Source organism: Callospermophilus lateralis, chromosome 2 (assembly GCF_048772815.1).
Source record: "Callospermophilus lateralis isolate mCalLat2 chromosome 2, mCalLat2.hap1, whole genome shotgun sequence".
Lineage (NCBI taxonomy): Eukaryota > Metazoa > Chordata > Mammalia > Rodentia > Sciuridae > Callospermophilus > Callospermophilus lateralis.
Window position 1 is genome coordinate 43,362,797 of NC_135306.1, and position 16,387 is coordinate 43,379,183.

General features: G+C 40.7%; 1 protein-coding gene across 2 annotated transcripts in view; it reads right to left on the reverse strand.

The window, feature by feature from the left end:
• Tek (TEK receptor tyrosine kinase) overlaps positions 1 to 15,713 on the reverse strand; it is a 110,943-nt gene extending 95,230 nt beyond the window's left edge. For both annotated transcript variants that reach the window (XM_076845930.2, XM_076845929.2), the window contains exon 1: positions 15,305 to 15,713. In XM_076845930.2, the coding sequence (XP_076702045.1) occupies positions 15,305 to 15,356 (52 nt within the window). In that variant the 5' untranslated portion in view covers positions 15,357 to 15,713. The remainder of the gene's footprint in view (positions 1 to 15,304) is intronic.
• Positions 15,714 to 16,387: the final 674 nt, after the last annotated feature.

Here is a 16,387-nt window from a genome sequence, read left to right on the forward strand (position 1 = left end):
TTTCTTCCAGGTTAACAGAAAATTCCTTCTTAAGATAGATCTTAGCAACCTAAGCATACAATGTTTTTTCCTTCCTTATTAAGAACTTACATTTTGTCATTTTCGGGTTCCCTTTGGCCTATACAAACTGCCAGCATCGCTACTATAACTAATATTAAGCTAAGTGTTACTTAAACATAATAAGTACTATACTACATGGTAGTCGATCTAGCACCTAAGATGATCCCTAGCTAATGAGCAGGTAGCATATACAGCAATGGATATGCTGGACAAAGGGATGATTCATATCTTAGATAGGGCAAAATGGTGGAGTGGAAACAGATTTCATGCCATGCCGGAATGATGAGCAATTTAAAAACCTTTGAATTGTACAGCCAGGCATAATGGCTCACATCAGTAATCCCAGTGGCTCCATAAGCCAAGACAGTAGGATCACGAGTTCAAGAACAGCATCAGAAACTTAGTAGGCCCTAAGAAACTCAGCAAGGCCCTATCTCAAAATAAAAAGGGATGGGGATGTGGTTCAGTGGTTAAGCACCCCTGGGTTTAATCCCCAGTACAAAAACAAATTGACTGATTTTAAAAATAAATCAAAAGCGCTGGAAATGTAGTTGAGTGATAAGAGCATTTGCCTCACATATGTGAGACCCTAGGTTTAATCCCTAGAATGGAAGAGGGAAAAAATTTACAAAGAAAAACTAAACAACTTCTAGTTATATATATAAACAGAATTAACTATTTACAACTAGTAGGGGCTTGGGAATGTAGATCAGTGATAGAACACATGAGGTCCCTGGGTTTGAAAAAAAAACAAATAATAATAATAATAATAATAAAAATCACTTGAAAAAAGTAAAAAAAAAAAAAAAAAAAAAGCTTACATTTATTTCTTGACTTTGCCATGTAATATTTTTGGCTTAAGGTCAACCACACATAACAAAGTGTCAAAAGCTGGACTACAGATGGGGAGATTACTGTACAGATTCTTGGAGTCAGGGTCCTCCTAGGAGCCATTATCCTCACTGTATAGTGAGACATAGGAAAGAACAATGACAGTCAGTGTCCATTGAGCATTTGTTATAAACCTGTATTTTATGAAGCATTTGACAAGCTCCATGTTGTATTATTCTCACAACTCTTTCCAGTGGGAAATATTATTATCTTCATCTCACAAAGGAGGAATGACTTATTCAAGGTCACCCAGCTATCACATTGTTGAATGGGCTCCTGTCCAGATTTATCTATACATAGATAAATAGGTGCTCTAAACCATCTGGTCATAAGGAGAAAAAGATGAACTTGGTAGGAGTCACAATCTATGAGTTTCATCAGAGAGTGACCCACAGGATATAATAATAGTAATAATAAGGCTCCTAATAGAAGCTAGCCCATCATTGGCTCTCCTCAGCATTAATGGGTGAACAATGATGTAGTCAACAGTGATTTTCCCCCTAGCTGGCAATGACAGTGCCTTTTGTTTGATTCCAGAAGCAGCTGGCAGGACTCATGTATTACTCACGGTGGAATCATACTTCACTGATGGCTGACGTACTCTAGAGTCACTCTGTGGTCAGGGTTGTGTCTAGGCCTGGAGATTACTACAGGCCTCTGAATGTGGCTGAGCTTCTGCAGCTGTCATGTGTTTCTGGCTCCAGTTCTACACCTCTTGGCAGGTGGCTTGTGTGGAAAGCATTGCTGACCCTGGGTGTGAGATGCACAGGATGAAGGGGGCTGGGCAGGCCAGGCAGTGCAAAGCAGGCTCATGCTGCCAGGGGCCTGAAGTCTATGCTATGAAGCACTTAAACACAGAAAAAGGGAAATTGTAAATGCATGATTTGGGGATTCTTCAGAAGATCACTCCTTTGAGTCCTTTTGCTGATACAGAATGCACTAACACTAGGCCAATTTGTGAAGGAAACCTTTCCATATTCACTCTAGTGGTAAATCTTCCACATGCAGGGATAGTGACAATTAGATGGATAAAATTGATGCTAATACTAATATTTACTTTGTGTTTTCTAAATATAAGCATTGCACTAAAAATGATTTATGAATTAACTCACTTATTCTTCCACTAAAACCCCTCAAGTTTGGGACTATTGTGATGCATATTTTACAGATAAAGCTAAGTAACTTGCACCATGATACAAGCTGGTAGTGGTTGCAGGTGGTTGAATTATTGGCTCCAACTCTTTAACTCTCCTTCTGCCTACTTGCTCTGGGACCAAGTGTACTTTCTAGCCCTTGAGAATAGGCTTGGTACATCAATTTGAGAGTGACAGTGTGCTAGTTCTAAGCCCAGGCCTTAAGAAACCTCACTTCGACCCTCATTGTTATACAAAATTACATATAAGAGGTTCTGAGGGGAATGGGGAAATAAACAAGGAGAGAAATAAATTACAGTAGATGGGGTAGAGGGAGAAGATGGGAGGGGAGGGGAAGGGGGATAGTAGAGGATAGGAAAGGTAGCAGAATAAAACAGTTACTAATAGGGCATTATGTAAAAATGTGGATGTGTAACCGATGTGATTCTGCAATCTGTATTTGGGGCAAAAATGGGAGTTCATAACCCACTTGAATCTAATGTATGAAATATGATATGTCAAGAGCTTTGTAATGTTTTGAACAACCAATTAAAAAAAAAAAAGAAAAGAAACCTCACTTCGTTACTTGTTTCTATGAAGCCCTCTTGTGTTTCTAATATCACCAAGAAAACAACTAGCCTGGGTTCCTGCTGATCCAAGAGGGAGGACATAGTAGTAGAGCCACCCAGACAACCCACATACCTGCAGCAAAAAGCAGAGCTGCCCCAGCCGCTTCACCCTAAGGCAAAAACACTCATCCCAGGCCACCCGTGGATGAGTCAAACCTCAAAGAACCCAAAGCACATGACCAATCAAGTATTGGTTTAGTCATCAAGTTTTGGAAGTAGTTTGTTACACAGGAAAAACTAACCCATACAAGAATAAAGTTTGTTTATATCAGTTTTTCACTGCCGTGACCAAAAGACCTGACAAGAACAATTTTAGAGGAAGAAAATTTTATTTGGGGGCTCACAGTTTCAGGGATCTCAATCTATAGACAGCCAACTCCATTGCTCTGGGCTTAAGGTGAGGCAGAAATCATGGCAGAAGGGTGTGGAGGAGGAAAACAGTTTAAGACATGGCAATCAGGAAGCAGAGAGAGATAACTCCCTTCACTGCAAACAAAATATATATCCCAAAAGGCACATGCCAAATGACGCACCTTCTCCAGCCATACCCTACAGTTACCACACAGTTAATCCATATTGTGGGATTAATGCATTGACTAGGTTAAAAATCTCATAACCCAATCATTTCACCTCTAAATTTTCTTGTATTTTCTCACACATGATCTCTTGGGGAACACTTCATAACTAAACCATAACAAAGTTGGATGCAAGCTCAGGCATTGTGCCACACAGTACCCTCTTTAAGCTCTAATTTATATCACCTTCCACACTTGGTGAAAGTGAAGGAACTTAGGTTCTAATGAGCTGAGTGAATTTGAGCAAAGAACCTGTAAAATGAGCCAGTTAATGTAAATCAGTATATCTGATTTACACAGGCACAGAACATTAGCTCTACATGATAGCTAGTAGAAGAAAAAAAATGGATTTGTTGGGTGTGGAGATGCACACCTGTAGTCCCAGCTACTTGGGAGGCTGAGGCAGGAGGATCTCTTGAGCCCAGGGGTTAGGGGCCAGCCTAGACAACATAATGAGACCTCATCTCTAAAAAATAATAATCATAATTAAACAAAAATTTTAAAAGGATTCTATGATCTTCTGGGAATTGGTATTCTATAAAGATACTGCAGAAATACTGGGACAGATAATCTTTTAAATCTGACCATTCTATTATTCTGTTATTCTAGGTAACTGTGTGGCTCCTCAAAAACATCCACCCTCTGGGTGGTTCCTAAATACCATGTAAAATAATTGCTTACTTCAGGTAATTTGGGGATTACATTCAGGGGAAATTGAGTGTGTCTGGGAAGGAACAGTTCTCTCCCTCCTTCTTCAAACCCCTGTATATCCTGCCTAGAATCTGGAGCTAATGCTGACAGAGAGAAGGAGCTGACCTCCTTTCTACCAGTCTGCTCTTTAATCAAACTTACAGTAAAGCGCATGGAACCTGCCAGGTCATGAGCCATCTCTCAGAAAGCAATCTCTGCTTACCTGCCCTATTTCCCCACCTCCTACTTACTCCTAAACCCAAGCCCCTCACAGTCACTAAAAATGTTTTGCAACAGTAATAAGTAGCCAACATTTCCAGTCTCTGTCCCCTGATCCTGCCTCCACAATTATTTTTCCTTTTTGTAGTGCTAGGGATGGATTCCACAATTTTTGACATAGTTGAAACTCCCTCCTCCCTTGGCTCAACTTTTCAAGACCCTGTGTTTCATCTTCTTCTCTCCACATTACCCCTTGATGTAAGTATACCCAAACCTGCATGCTATCCTCTTCTCCAGACAGGCCCTGTGCCATCTCGCCCCCTTGCACAGTTCCTGCTATATCCTGAAGGCTCCCACATGTCTTTGTCCCTGCCATTCAGCCCATCTCAAGCCAAATTACCTTCTTCTCGACCCATTTTCCTCGATTTCTTCCTTGCCACCTCTTTCAACGTACCTGACAGTATGGCCACACGGAACCACCGCCTAAGTTCTTAAATGTTTTATCCTGCATTTTTTCATTATTTTCCCTCTGCCTAGAATGATTTTACTCACTTCCACAACTGAATATCCACGAGCTTAATCCTAGCCATCCTTCTCAAATGTCACCTCTTGGTGAGACCCCAGTTCTCTCCTGGGATTATTGGCTCCAGCTGCCATGCTTCTGTCTGCCTATCTTAGAGTAGGGCTTCTCACCACCAGATTGCAAGCTGATTGAACTAGGGCTCTTCTCTTCACTATGTTTGGGCCAATGCCTAGCAGATTTCCAGGACGATGGAAGAACTTAATAAATGTTAGCTTGAATGAATGAATGAATAAAACTCACCTACCCTTTTCTCTATTGATAGGAAAGGCCTGCTGCCTAACTGCCTGACCTTTCCTGTATCCAAAGCATAAAGTAAGTCTTGATTGTAGTTTGACTAAGAATGCCAACTTTCCAGGATTCCTGGGAGAAGCTAGATTAAAGCCCAAGGCAGTCCTTTGAGACATACTGATTTCCATGAGACCCTTTCACTTTATTCCTGTCACTAGGATACAAGTTGCTTTAATGTATTTATTTGAACTCACATGTACATACATAGTTCTAAAAAGGATGAGATTAAAGGACAAGATTGGTTAGAGCAGATCTCCCAACCTGCATTCATTCACATATTGCTTTTGTGGTTCTTACTCGGTCTGCATGCTACCTCTATAATTTATTCCATAGCTATTTTTAAAATTAATTCAAGTTTATTAACCTCATATTGCACTGTCTTCATAAAATCACATCATAGATATGATACATACACATCTATCTATAGATAGGTAGAAATTGAGATATATATATATATATATATATATATATATATATATATATATATATACACAAAGAAATATTACAACTTAAAATATTATTCTGAGTACCACATAAAATCATCTAGCAAGCTAGCAATAGTATATATGACAATTTAGAGATGCACTAGTTCAGAAAATTTAATCTAAAGCAAAGTTATTTATTAAATCAGTTCTCTGCTGGCACTAGTGTACTATGTATGCCTGATGCTAAAATATTGAAATATCAAGCACAGCTCAAAGTCCAGCGGGCAAAAACGACAAGAAAATTGTAAACTGCAATTTAATGTCCTAAGCACTATGACAGAGGCAAACACAGGGTACCTCTGTCTGATCCTTCTTGGGCACCAGCGTAAGCCCCCATCTCAGCTCTTGTTCTAGTTGCTCCTGCAGAGGCACTTTCTGAGCTCTGAGCAGGTGCAATCTCCAAGTAGTTCACCCAGAGCCCATCTAACTGTAGCTCACATTCTCACTAGCAGCAGCCTACTGAATTACTACAGCACCCTCAATAGAAGGGGAGGATAAATGTCACTCCATTTCATTCTTAATTCTGCATGTCATCTTGTAGAACTTCTCAGAAACTTCTCAGAACTGCATCCTGGTGCAGTTCCATTGCCCTGGTCTCTCACTTGGAATCTCTCACTTCTCTTCCCTGGAATGACCTTCTAGGTAACTGGCCTATAGGTGTGGACCTGCCTCAGGGCACATTTTTTGGCCTCAGGCAATTCATGTAAGGAGGTCTGACTTCTTTAAAGGGATGACACCTGAGCTACCCTCTTAATCATGGGTATGTAGGCCAGGAGAAGAGAAGGTGAAGAAGGTGTTCTAGGCAGAAGAAACAAAATGACATGAAGGCTTGAAAATAAGTATTTGGGAACTGCAAAGAGCCCGGCATGAAAGGAACACAACTGTAACACAGCATGAGGGATGGAGAGTCGCAAGAAGTTGGTACAGTAGGCAAAGGCTGGCCCTGAAAAGTCACTGGCAATAACTAACCATTACCACCAGCCTCTTCTTAGGTTCTGAAAGGGGAGCCATGAAGAGCAAAATAGGTGGATGTTTAAATCAACCCTAGAAGACAAGTGTTTTTCAAGATGCCAGGGGTATGGACACTAAGATTTGAGTGTAAGGGAAGGAAGAATTAGAAGATGCAGTGAAGTGAGGCAGAGCTGTCTGCCCCGCCACCTGCAAACACAGACTCACAGACTCTCTCTGCAAGCTGGTTCCAAAAAATTCAATAACAAGTTTAATCCAAGCAAGTCAGAGACCACTTGAATTCAGTTAATTGTCAATAACTAGAAAGTAACAGGCTCAGGATAAATAAGATGGGAATCTATAGATGACAAATCATTCTAGAGCTTCGTTTCCGTCAAGACCCAGAGAAGAGAGGAAATTGTAGGCCGGCAGGGAAAAAGAGGAGAACCCCATCTTGTCAGCTGGTTGAGCCACAGAAGGAAATCCCCCACCTGACAATTCAGATACTTAGCAAAAGCCCAAGAACTCATAGCTCTAAGCACCTCTCTCTCGTCCCTGGTGCAAACCAGGCTTAGGGCCTGAAGAGAAGCCAGGGAGTCTCCTCCAGAGGATGAATTGTGTGCACCAGGAATGGAAGCTTGAGAGGCTACAGCTTTGTGTATAAGCAAACAATCAAGAAAATCTGGTTTCTATTGAGGGCTTACTATGTACTAACACTCTAAAAGTACTTTTAAGTAGTTTTGTTGTTGTTGTTGTTTGTTTGTTTGTTTTGTTTTGTTTTGTTTTGTTTTGTTTTGTTTTTTAATAATCTTCCCTGAAACCACAGGAATAGGCCCTATTAGCCTAGTCTTCCAGGAACCAGCCTGAGGTGACCCTGAAACACTAGTTAGAAGACAGCACGGTGAAGCATTTTAAAGAGCCCACAATTTGGGTTTATGTCACTCAGTTTAACTCTTGTCTCCATCATTTCTGATGAGACAAGGTCATTCAGGACGATTCACTTTCAAGATAGAGAAACCAACTCAAAATAGCTCAAGCAACTAAAAGAAACTGGTCTACATAACCAGAAGACGTAGGGATGGGTCTCTGATTCCAAACCAATAGACCCAGGGATCAAATGGTATCATATGCCTGTCTTGGTTCTGTTCTGTGTTATGGGCCTCATTTGCTCCCAGGAAAGACCAGCGTCCTTCAGGTGATCAGGGCAGTAGCTAACTCTAAATAGTATCCTCAGTGAAAAAAGAGCTTTGCTTTCAAAGTCCTCATAAATCCCAGGGAAGGAGTCTAAATAACTCTATTGGGTCCTGCATTCTTCATTTGAATCAGTTATTAAATAAATGGAACATTCTGTGATCAATGATTGGTAGTCTCATCAGAATCACAGAGAGAAAGTAAGGCAGTTCTTGAAAAGTAGGAATGTTGAGCAGTTCAAAATAATGTATGCCTACTACATTTTAATTTCGGGCAAATCATTTAACCTGTGAAATCCTTTGTTACTGCGTCTATTAAAAAAAAAATAAAACAATAGTACCTGTTGTGCAAAGTTGTTGTGAGATATTAAAAGTCATATTAAACACTTGACACATAGAAGCAGTCACTTTATGGTAGTCTTTTTGTTGTTGTTATTATTAGTACTGTTATTGTTTTGGGATTGTTTAGACATGGGATGGGAAGTTGAAGTCCATCCCAGATCTCCAGATCCTCATAAAGCACTCCTGGCCCCAGGGCGGTGTCCTCTTTGGCCCTGCAGCCCGACGCCTTGCACAACCCAGGCTGTGTGTGCCAAGGTTAAGCTGGTTCACCGTTAGACTGCCACAGAGCAGTAGAGTGCCTCCTGGCCCCAGCAATGTCAATACTGCCTTCCTGGCTCCGCCTATTGTATCTGGAGGAAAGTGGCTGAGCATTGTCTTCCAGAGCTCCCCCCAGGAAGCATGATATCACCCTCTAACAAAAGCGGGAAAGCTGACAGATCTGCCGAGATGGGTGTGGCCACCACACACACCTCACTGGTCAGGCCAGTGCTCCCTGCTTGTCACAGCCTCTGTGACAAGCAGGGAGCAAACAGCAGCCACCCACAACACCCGGCCGCATGCTCTGACTAGTCCTTATATTTTCTCCCTGACTTTGTCACCCCCCCCCCACACTATGTTAGACACAATTCCCAAGTAATGGGAAGGTACTCCTCCTTTTTGGCAGACACTTAGGGAAAAAAGATGGTCAGATTCCTGAAGGGACAGAAAGAGATGAGGGTGGGGGTGTATGGGTGGGAGGAAGCGGGCCTGGCTCCATCTAAAAAATTATTCTGCACGTGTAATGCGGAGAGTTAAGGAATAGTCTGGCCAGACTGGTGGGAACTGGGTTATCAGTTAAAATTCCAGAAATAAGGGAGGCAACTTTAGACATTCCCTTTCCTGAAGGCCGGGAGAGACGCCAGCTGATCTTCTGACACCCCTCCCAGCCCTGCTCCAGCACTGCTGCCAATGCAGCTGGCTCCCTGTAAAATAACACATTTGCAGACCCATGCCCAGTGCCAAGCATGGAGACTGTCACTCTGCTGTCCCTGTCTTACTGATCCCCTTCTTAAAATGCTCCTTCTGTTGTGACTGAAATTCCAATTCTCTAAAATCCCAGGAAAAGAAATCTAATTGGTTTTTCTTTTCCTACCAACTCCCTGACTACTGCTGCTTCATCAAATCCTTGGACATCTTCTCTTTCGCTTCCCTTAAGTTTTGGTTTATACCCACACCCCTGACTCTTCTTACCATAAACTACAGATTTCTTTGTCTTAATTTCTTGCCCAGTTCCTTATTTTGAGCTTCAGATCTAGAGAGCCAACCTTTTGCTAATTATCTCCCTTTACAGGTAACCTCAAAATCATTATTTGCTCCAACTCCAATGAGTTCCTTTTGCCATGTTTCCCAACATAATGAATGGTACCACATTATCCAAGTAAGAATGCAGAAGTTTGATGACTCTCCTCCCTCAGTCCACCTCCCACAGGGAACCGTAACCTAAGGCCCACTCAAACCCCAGTTCATCCCTATAACCTTCCTTCCTGAAATGTTGAGAACCCAAATTGGTCCTAGCCCACAGCCCCTGCCATCTTAATCCATCCTCCACACCATTATTGGAGTGAATTTTCCAAGGCATATATCAGATATAATATGATAGGACAAGCACTCTGCTACACTTCAACATATAGAGTGAGGCACAAACTATTTCCAATGACCTACAGGGCCCTTCCCGATAAGACCCCAATGTTTATTAAGGCCCTTTCTGATCTGACCCCAACCTTTATCCTTCTTGGGGTGGGACGTGATTAGGGAAGAATGGAAGTACTTTGAATAAGACAAAGGGGAATGAAAGAAGGTAAGGGAGGGGAAATGGGAATAAGAAAGATAGTAGAATGAATCGGACATTACTTTCCTATGTTCATATATGAATACATGACCAGTGTAATTCCACAATATGTACAATAGGAAGAATGGGAAGTTATGCTCCATACATGTAGATGTCAAAATACATTCTACTGTCATGCATAACTAAAAAGAATTTTTAAAAGTTTAAAAAACTACTTCCATCTTATACCCCAAATTTACTCAACTTCCTTCCTTAAGTTTGCCCTGATATTTCACACCCCTACCTACCTCCTTATAGAGTGCTCCCTCTGATGAGAAGTTTTTTCTTTTTGTCTTGATTTTTAAATTATTTGGCTATTCATAACTCATAACTAAGATTGGCTGTGCTTTTTGGCAATATTCATGATATTTAGTAATTCTTGGAAAGTGAGAAAACTTCAAGCTAAAATTATTTTCAAATATCATTCATTTTCTTTATATTAAGTTTAATTAAGTTGACATTGCGTTTTTAGACATTCAATTAAATATTTATGTTTAAGGTATAGTTCAGTGGCAGAGTGCTTGCCTACTGTGTGTGAGGCCTTGGGTTCACTCCTCAGCACTGCGAAAAGCAAACAAATATTCAGGCTTAATTGGATGTTGTGGCTTCATTGCATCAAAGACAATTTTTGTAGTCCTTGAAAAGCTCAAGATGAATTGTAGGTATATGAGATAAATTTTGTGTTAATATATAGATATTATTCAAAATAGAGGTATTTACAAAATCTGAGATTTTCAAGAATTAAAAAATGTTTTATTAGCATTTGTATTATGTTTACTTGCAGAACTATAAGGTCCAAATCAGAAATATCTAATATCAAGTAAAGACCTGCTTAAACATGCCTTAATGAATGTATCATGTATCAACAAAGGGAAGAAGGAAGTTTTCTTTTCACTTTGTTGACAGGAAATATTTAACATAAACTAAACTTTAAAGGATAAGAGTGAATACTACTTACAACAAATACAAAAACTGATTATAACTATTTATTACTACTATTTCCTCCAGGCTGAAACCCTTTCTACAACATTTCCTTTTTCTTTCAGATCTGCTGTGGAGTATCAACAGTTGTTTACCACCTTTAATTTTATTCAATAAAAATTATTAGACATTAAATACATGGAATAGGAGGATAGAAAAGAAATAACATCTGTTCTCAAATATTGTAGAGGCTTATTGGACTAAATTCATGTGCCCAGAGCTCAAAGACACAGCCTCCAAGGGCTGCACAGAACTAAGGGAAGAGACAGGTTTGGCCCAGGCAGGCAGAGCTGAACTGTTTGGAGAATGAAGATGAAAATGCTACTTCCAAATGGATGGAACAGCATGAACAAGAGCCAAGAAGAAAATGTGTAGATTGTGGAGATTGGCCTGGTTGAAGGAGAAGGGCCATGAGCAGGATGAATGGGTAGGGGAGACATTGAATAGTGGGTGAAGTGTGCTGGCTTATTGAGCAAGGAGTGGCCAGCGCAAGATTTGAGGAACTGGATAATGTTGATCTCTTGTAGGAGGACACTGACTAGTGAGAGACTTGCCTGCATCCCGGGAAAGATGACATCAGTCTTGACTAGCATGGTGGTCCTCACAGCAACACTTCTCCTCTGACTATATTGGCTTCACTTATTAAGAGAATTTGTACTGGTTCAGCACTTTACATGCAGTATCACCTTCGATCCTTATATCAACCCTGAGAAAAGGATAGTCTCATCTATAAAAGATGAGGATAATACGGCCTCAAGAAATTAACTTTTTTACAGGTATCCCATTGGGGCTTTGACATTATCATCTCATGTCTGTGACTTCATGCTTTCAATCCCTCGACTTTCCCACTAGGTCTGTTGTCCAGTTTCTTGGGATCATCGGTGTTTAATGGCTGTGCTCTAAGCTGTGGATTGGAGTGAAATGATTACTGTTTCTGATTTGGGCCTTTTATTTCTGCTAATGCAACATACACTTTCTGCATTATCTTTTAGCAAGTAGAGCATGTGTTAGCTCCCATGAAATTTATGTATTACCAAAATCCTGGGTGTCATAAGAAACTTTCAACAAGCCAGTTCTATCCTAAATTGAACATACTGAATCCAAACACAATTTTGCATTTATCTATTTTGAAATGGTATCTTTTGGTTTTAGTAAACCCTTGTAGGCTAGAGAAATCTATTTGAATCCCAATTCTGTGTGCTAACAAGTAAGTCCTCCACAACAAACAGGCACAGGCACATAACACAATCTTTCTCTCTCTCTCCCTCTCTCTCTCCGTCTCTCTCTCTCTCTCTCTCTCCCCCTCTCTCTCTCTCTCTCTCTCTCTCTCACACACACACACACACACACACAACCACACACATACACACATACTTATCTTTTAATGAGTACAGCCTTAGGAGACACTGATAATTTCAGAAGAATTGAGAGCTCATTAATCTAAATCCCTCCGAGCACATACAGTCTTTTGAGATGGACTTGGAAGGCTCCTTCCCTTCTGGAGAGATTCTTAAAAGAACTAGACTCTTCCAGGAGATTCTCCCGGGACAGGGCTGAAAGGGGAGGGCTAAGACCTCCCTACAAAGAGGATGCATAAAGGGGACATCTGTGAAGGAAGTAAAACCTCTCTCCTTTGAGAATAATCCCAAGGGGTGACTTTGATCCCAGCTTCTCGACTTCCACCCTTGACTACTCCACCTTGACTCTAGTCGCCCAAGATCTTTGCTAAGAAGGAGGCTCCACCTGGGCCCACTTTCCTTACCCATAACTGCATTTCCTCTGCCACCCCAGAGAAGATCTCTGCCATCTCTGAATTCATTCACTGTTTAAAATGTCAAATGAGACAGGATAGAGATATGAAGACATGCGACCAGAGACTTTCCCTTTGCATCAGCGTTGATCACATAGCACATTCCTTAATAAAGCACAAAGAGTAATTTTGGTGCAGGAGGGGAAAATATATTCAACTCTTCAGAGAGAACTACCTAGTTTGAGGATGGGAGAGTAAGGAAAAGGTAATATGTTTATTAGAACTTGTTTGTAAGCTGAAGTTGGCAATGATTCTTAACTGGGAAAGGCATGTATAAGAATGTAAGAATTTGTGGGAAGGTTTCTGACAGCTACGTATCTATTCCAACCTCTTATGGGTCAGCATCTTCACCAATCAGAGTCACTTTTATTGAGGCAAATGGATTGTATTTTTTCCAATTCTCTTGGTTCAAGAAAAAAAGGAGTATGAAACTACCCATTGGACGAGAGAGAAACCTATAAGCGTACAGCGTCGCTTGCCCTACTGCTCTAGTCTTGCAGTGGAGTCTGGCTTGAATGGGTTCCTACAGCTATGGACACGAGCAAGCTAGATTGCTTTTGCACAACAGCCAGGCCTTGAGCATTCATGTTCACAGAAGCTAAAACTGAGAACACAAGATAGGACTCCACACAACAGACCTACCCCAGAAATTAACATTGCTAGGGTCCCCCTTTCTGTCTCACAAGAACATGACCTCCTCCCTGCCCTCTGCTTATTCTCTGGAAATCAGTGCTGCGGGGGTGGGGGGGGTGGGGGGGGTCTTTCTCCCCACCCCCTTCTTCAAGGTACTAAATTCAGACACATAGTAACTCTTTTGGCCACATAATTTTTTTGTTTCATTTTGTGACAATGTTTCTAAGCTTCTAATTGCGAAGTGATACAACATGGTCATTTATGGGGAAAAGTGAATTAAAACAGCTCTGTGTATTATTTAACCTAAAAGGTACATCAGAAAAACTGTAGGCACCTGGACTTTGCATTCCTTTAATCCCTAATGTAGAATTGGTTTCAGATTTTATATCACTAATAAATATGACAATTGGAAAGAAAGTAAACCCTGGGTCCAGGAAAGAAAGCAAACTCAAAATCGGGAATCATAATTATTTAAAGGTAATTATAGAGAAATCAACATTTTGCATTAATAAAAACAATCTATATACTGAAACCATCTAAGAGAATCTTTCATTTTTAGTAATTTGTTTTACACATTCTTACTCTTTAAAATACTTAATTTTGCCAGGCTCACTGGCATATGCCTATAATCCCACTAGCATGGGAGGCTAAGGCCACAGAGGATTGCAAATTCAAAACCAGCCTCAGCAACTTAGCAAGGCCCTAAGCAACTCAGCAAGACCTTGTTTCTAAATAAAAAAGGGACTGGGGTTAAGCACCCCTGGGTTCAATCCCCAGTACAAAAAAAAAAAAAATCAAATTTCCAATACATTTTTTTATTTAAAAAATTTTTTTAGTTATAGATGGATACAATATCTTTATTTTATTCACTCATTTCCATGTGGTTCTGAGAATCGAACCCAGTGCCTCACATGTTCTAGGCAAGCACTCCATCATTGATCAACAACCCCAGCCCCTCCAATACATTTATTTTTGAAAGTGATATAGAACAAACTGTATGCGATTCTGTTATCTTATTGAATTTTTAAATACTTAATATTTCAAACAAAGAAAAATAAGAATATAAACTGCACTGCTAAGTAAATTTCCCCAAATTCATTTCCAATATCAATTTAATTTCCATTATAATAATTACAACATTTTCAAGCCAGAGGTAAGAGACTGAAGGCAATGATAATGTATGTGTGATCTGCCACTCAGATCTCAATGCTGCTCAGCCTGTGTCACACACGTGGAGAAAGCTACTGGGGCACACCACTATCGAAAGAATCCATGCAATAAGTACACTAAGTCCCAACACATTCTGGCCAACCACTTCTTAATGCCACACCAGGTCTTGGTACTCTCCTGTGCCCAGTGATCTGGGTAACTGTCTAAGCTTTAGCTTCACTGGACCAATAAGCACTATGAATTGCTATATGCCAAATATTGTTTAAAGTGAAATAAAGATCATGTACTACAAAGCCCAGACTTTGGCTTCTTTCATTAAAATAGGATGGGAATATGAAATCTTTACAGAAAAATATTTTTGTTCTTGTTTGACAATAACAGTCTGCACATTGTCTTAAGTGGGCCCCCATAATACTTGACATGAATTTTATCTTTTAAAAATTGAAGGGTTTTTTTTTGAAGCAGGTAAAACCAAGTTTTATTCTGGCTTATTAATAAGGAAACACTCCAGAATGAGGAGCAAGAAAACAGTGCACAGTAATAAACAGAGCTTTCTAAATCAGGTGACTTAATCAGTCCACAGAGAGTTTATGGCAACAGAGGAGGCATTCACCCAAAAGAGCTCTAGAAAAATCAGTTTTTGCCACAAGGACTTTGAGTACATATATTAACTGGAGAGTCCTAGAGAAACGGTGCGGATGCTACAGCTACCCCTGGTTAACCAGCACTAAGATCTGGTGAGAGAGCCCAGAAAGTCGCTATTAAAAAAAAAAAAAAATGAAATAAAAATAAAATAAAGCCAAACCTTACCAGAAAGGAGCAAGCTGACTCCATAGAGCACGAGGCCGGCTAAAGAGTCCATGCTTTCCCAAATCTCTCCATCCAGCGTTCACAGATGTGCATGAGGTCTCAAGGATCCTTTCAAAAACCCAGAGCTTTGTGACTTTCCACTTGCATGTTCTGCTAGCTCTTGTTTACAAGTTCGAGGCAAGAAGGAACAGCACAGAAGCAGGCTGTAACAGTCTCATTTCTGTCTGAGCACAGGGAGTTTTAAGTTCCTTTTTCCTGTTTCCTTTGTAGATTAGGATGGGAAAGGCTGTATCTTAAAGGCATTTGGTATCAGCAGGGCTGGGGGCACTGCAAGCCCTGTCCATCTTGCAATTCATCAAAACACTTATCTGTTGCTCCTGCTTCTGCCTGTGCTGCTGTTGTAGGAGTAGAGGAATTTTTGTTGAAAGTTATGAGTCCTGGTCAGCATTTTCAGAAACAATGGGGGTATCCTCTCATAGGCGGAGACCTGGGAATAACAAGCTCTCCACCTATGTATGGTATGTGATGAAGATCAGACCTCCGGGGACCTCTAACAGCTCTCCCAGCTACAGAAGGGTCTTGTGGGCGTGGGGAGCTTTTGCTTTTGTATTCTCAGTTTAACTCACATGGTTTGCATTGGGGGGAAAAAAGTTTCCTGTGGCAAGAAAACACAACCTGGAAGGCGATTAATTTGAGCAAGCACCGGTGAGGTCAGTTCTCAACGTAACCAAGAGAGAACAGAGTCCAAAATTGTTAGTCTGTTTTCTTTCACACAGATGGCCTGTTTGCTGGCCAGGAGCCCAAACACAGGCATGCTACTAGCTATAGCTTTAATTTTTATTAACATTTCATCTAAAAAGGTGATCTAATTTTGTGAAGCACTTGGCATAGTACGATTTTAGTAATGAGTAAGGCACAGTGGTGCATGCCAGTAATCTCAGCTACTCCAGAGTCTGAGGCAGGAAGACAAGTTCAAGTCCAGCCTGGGCAATGTAGTGAGATCCTGTCTCAAAATTAAAAGGGCTGGGGGTGTAGCTCAGTGATAAAGCACCCCTGGGTCCAATACCCAGTATCAAAAACAAA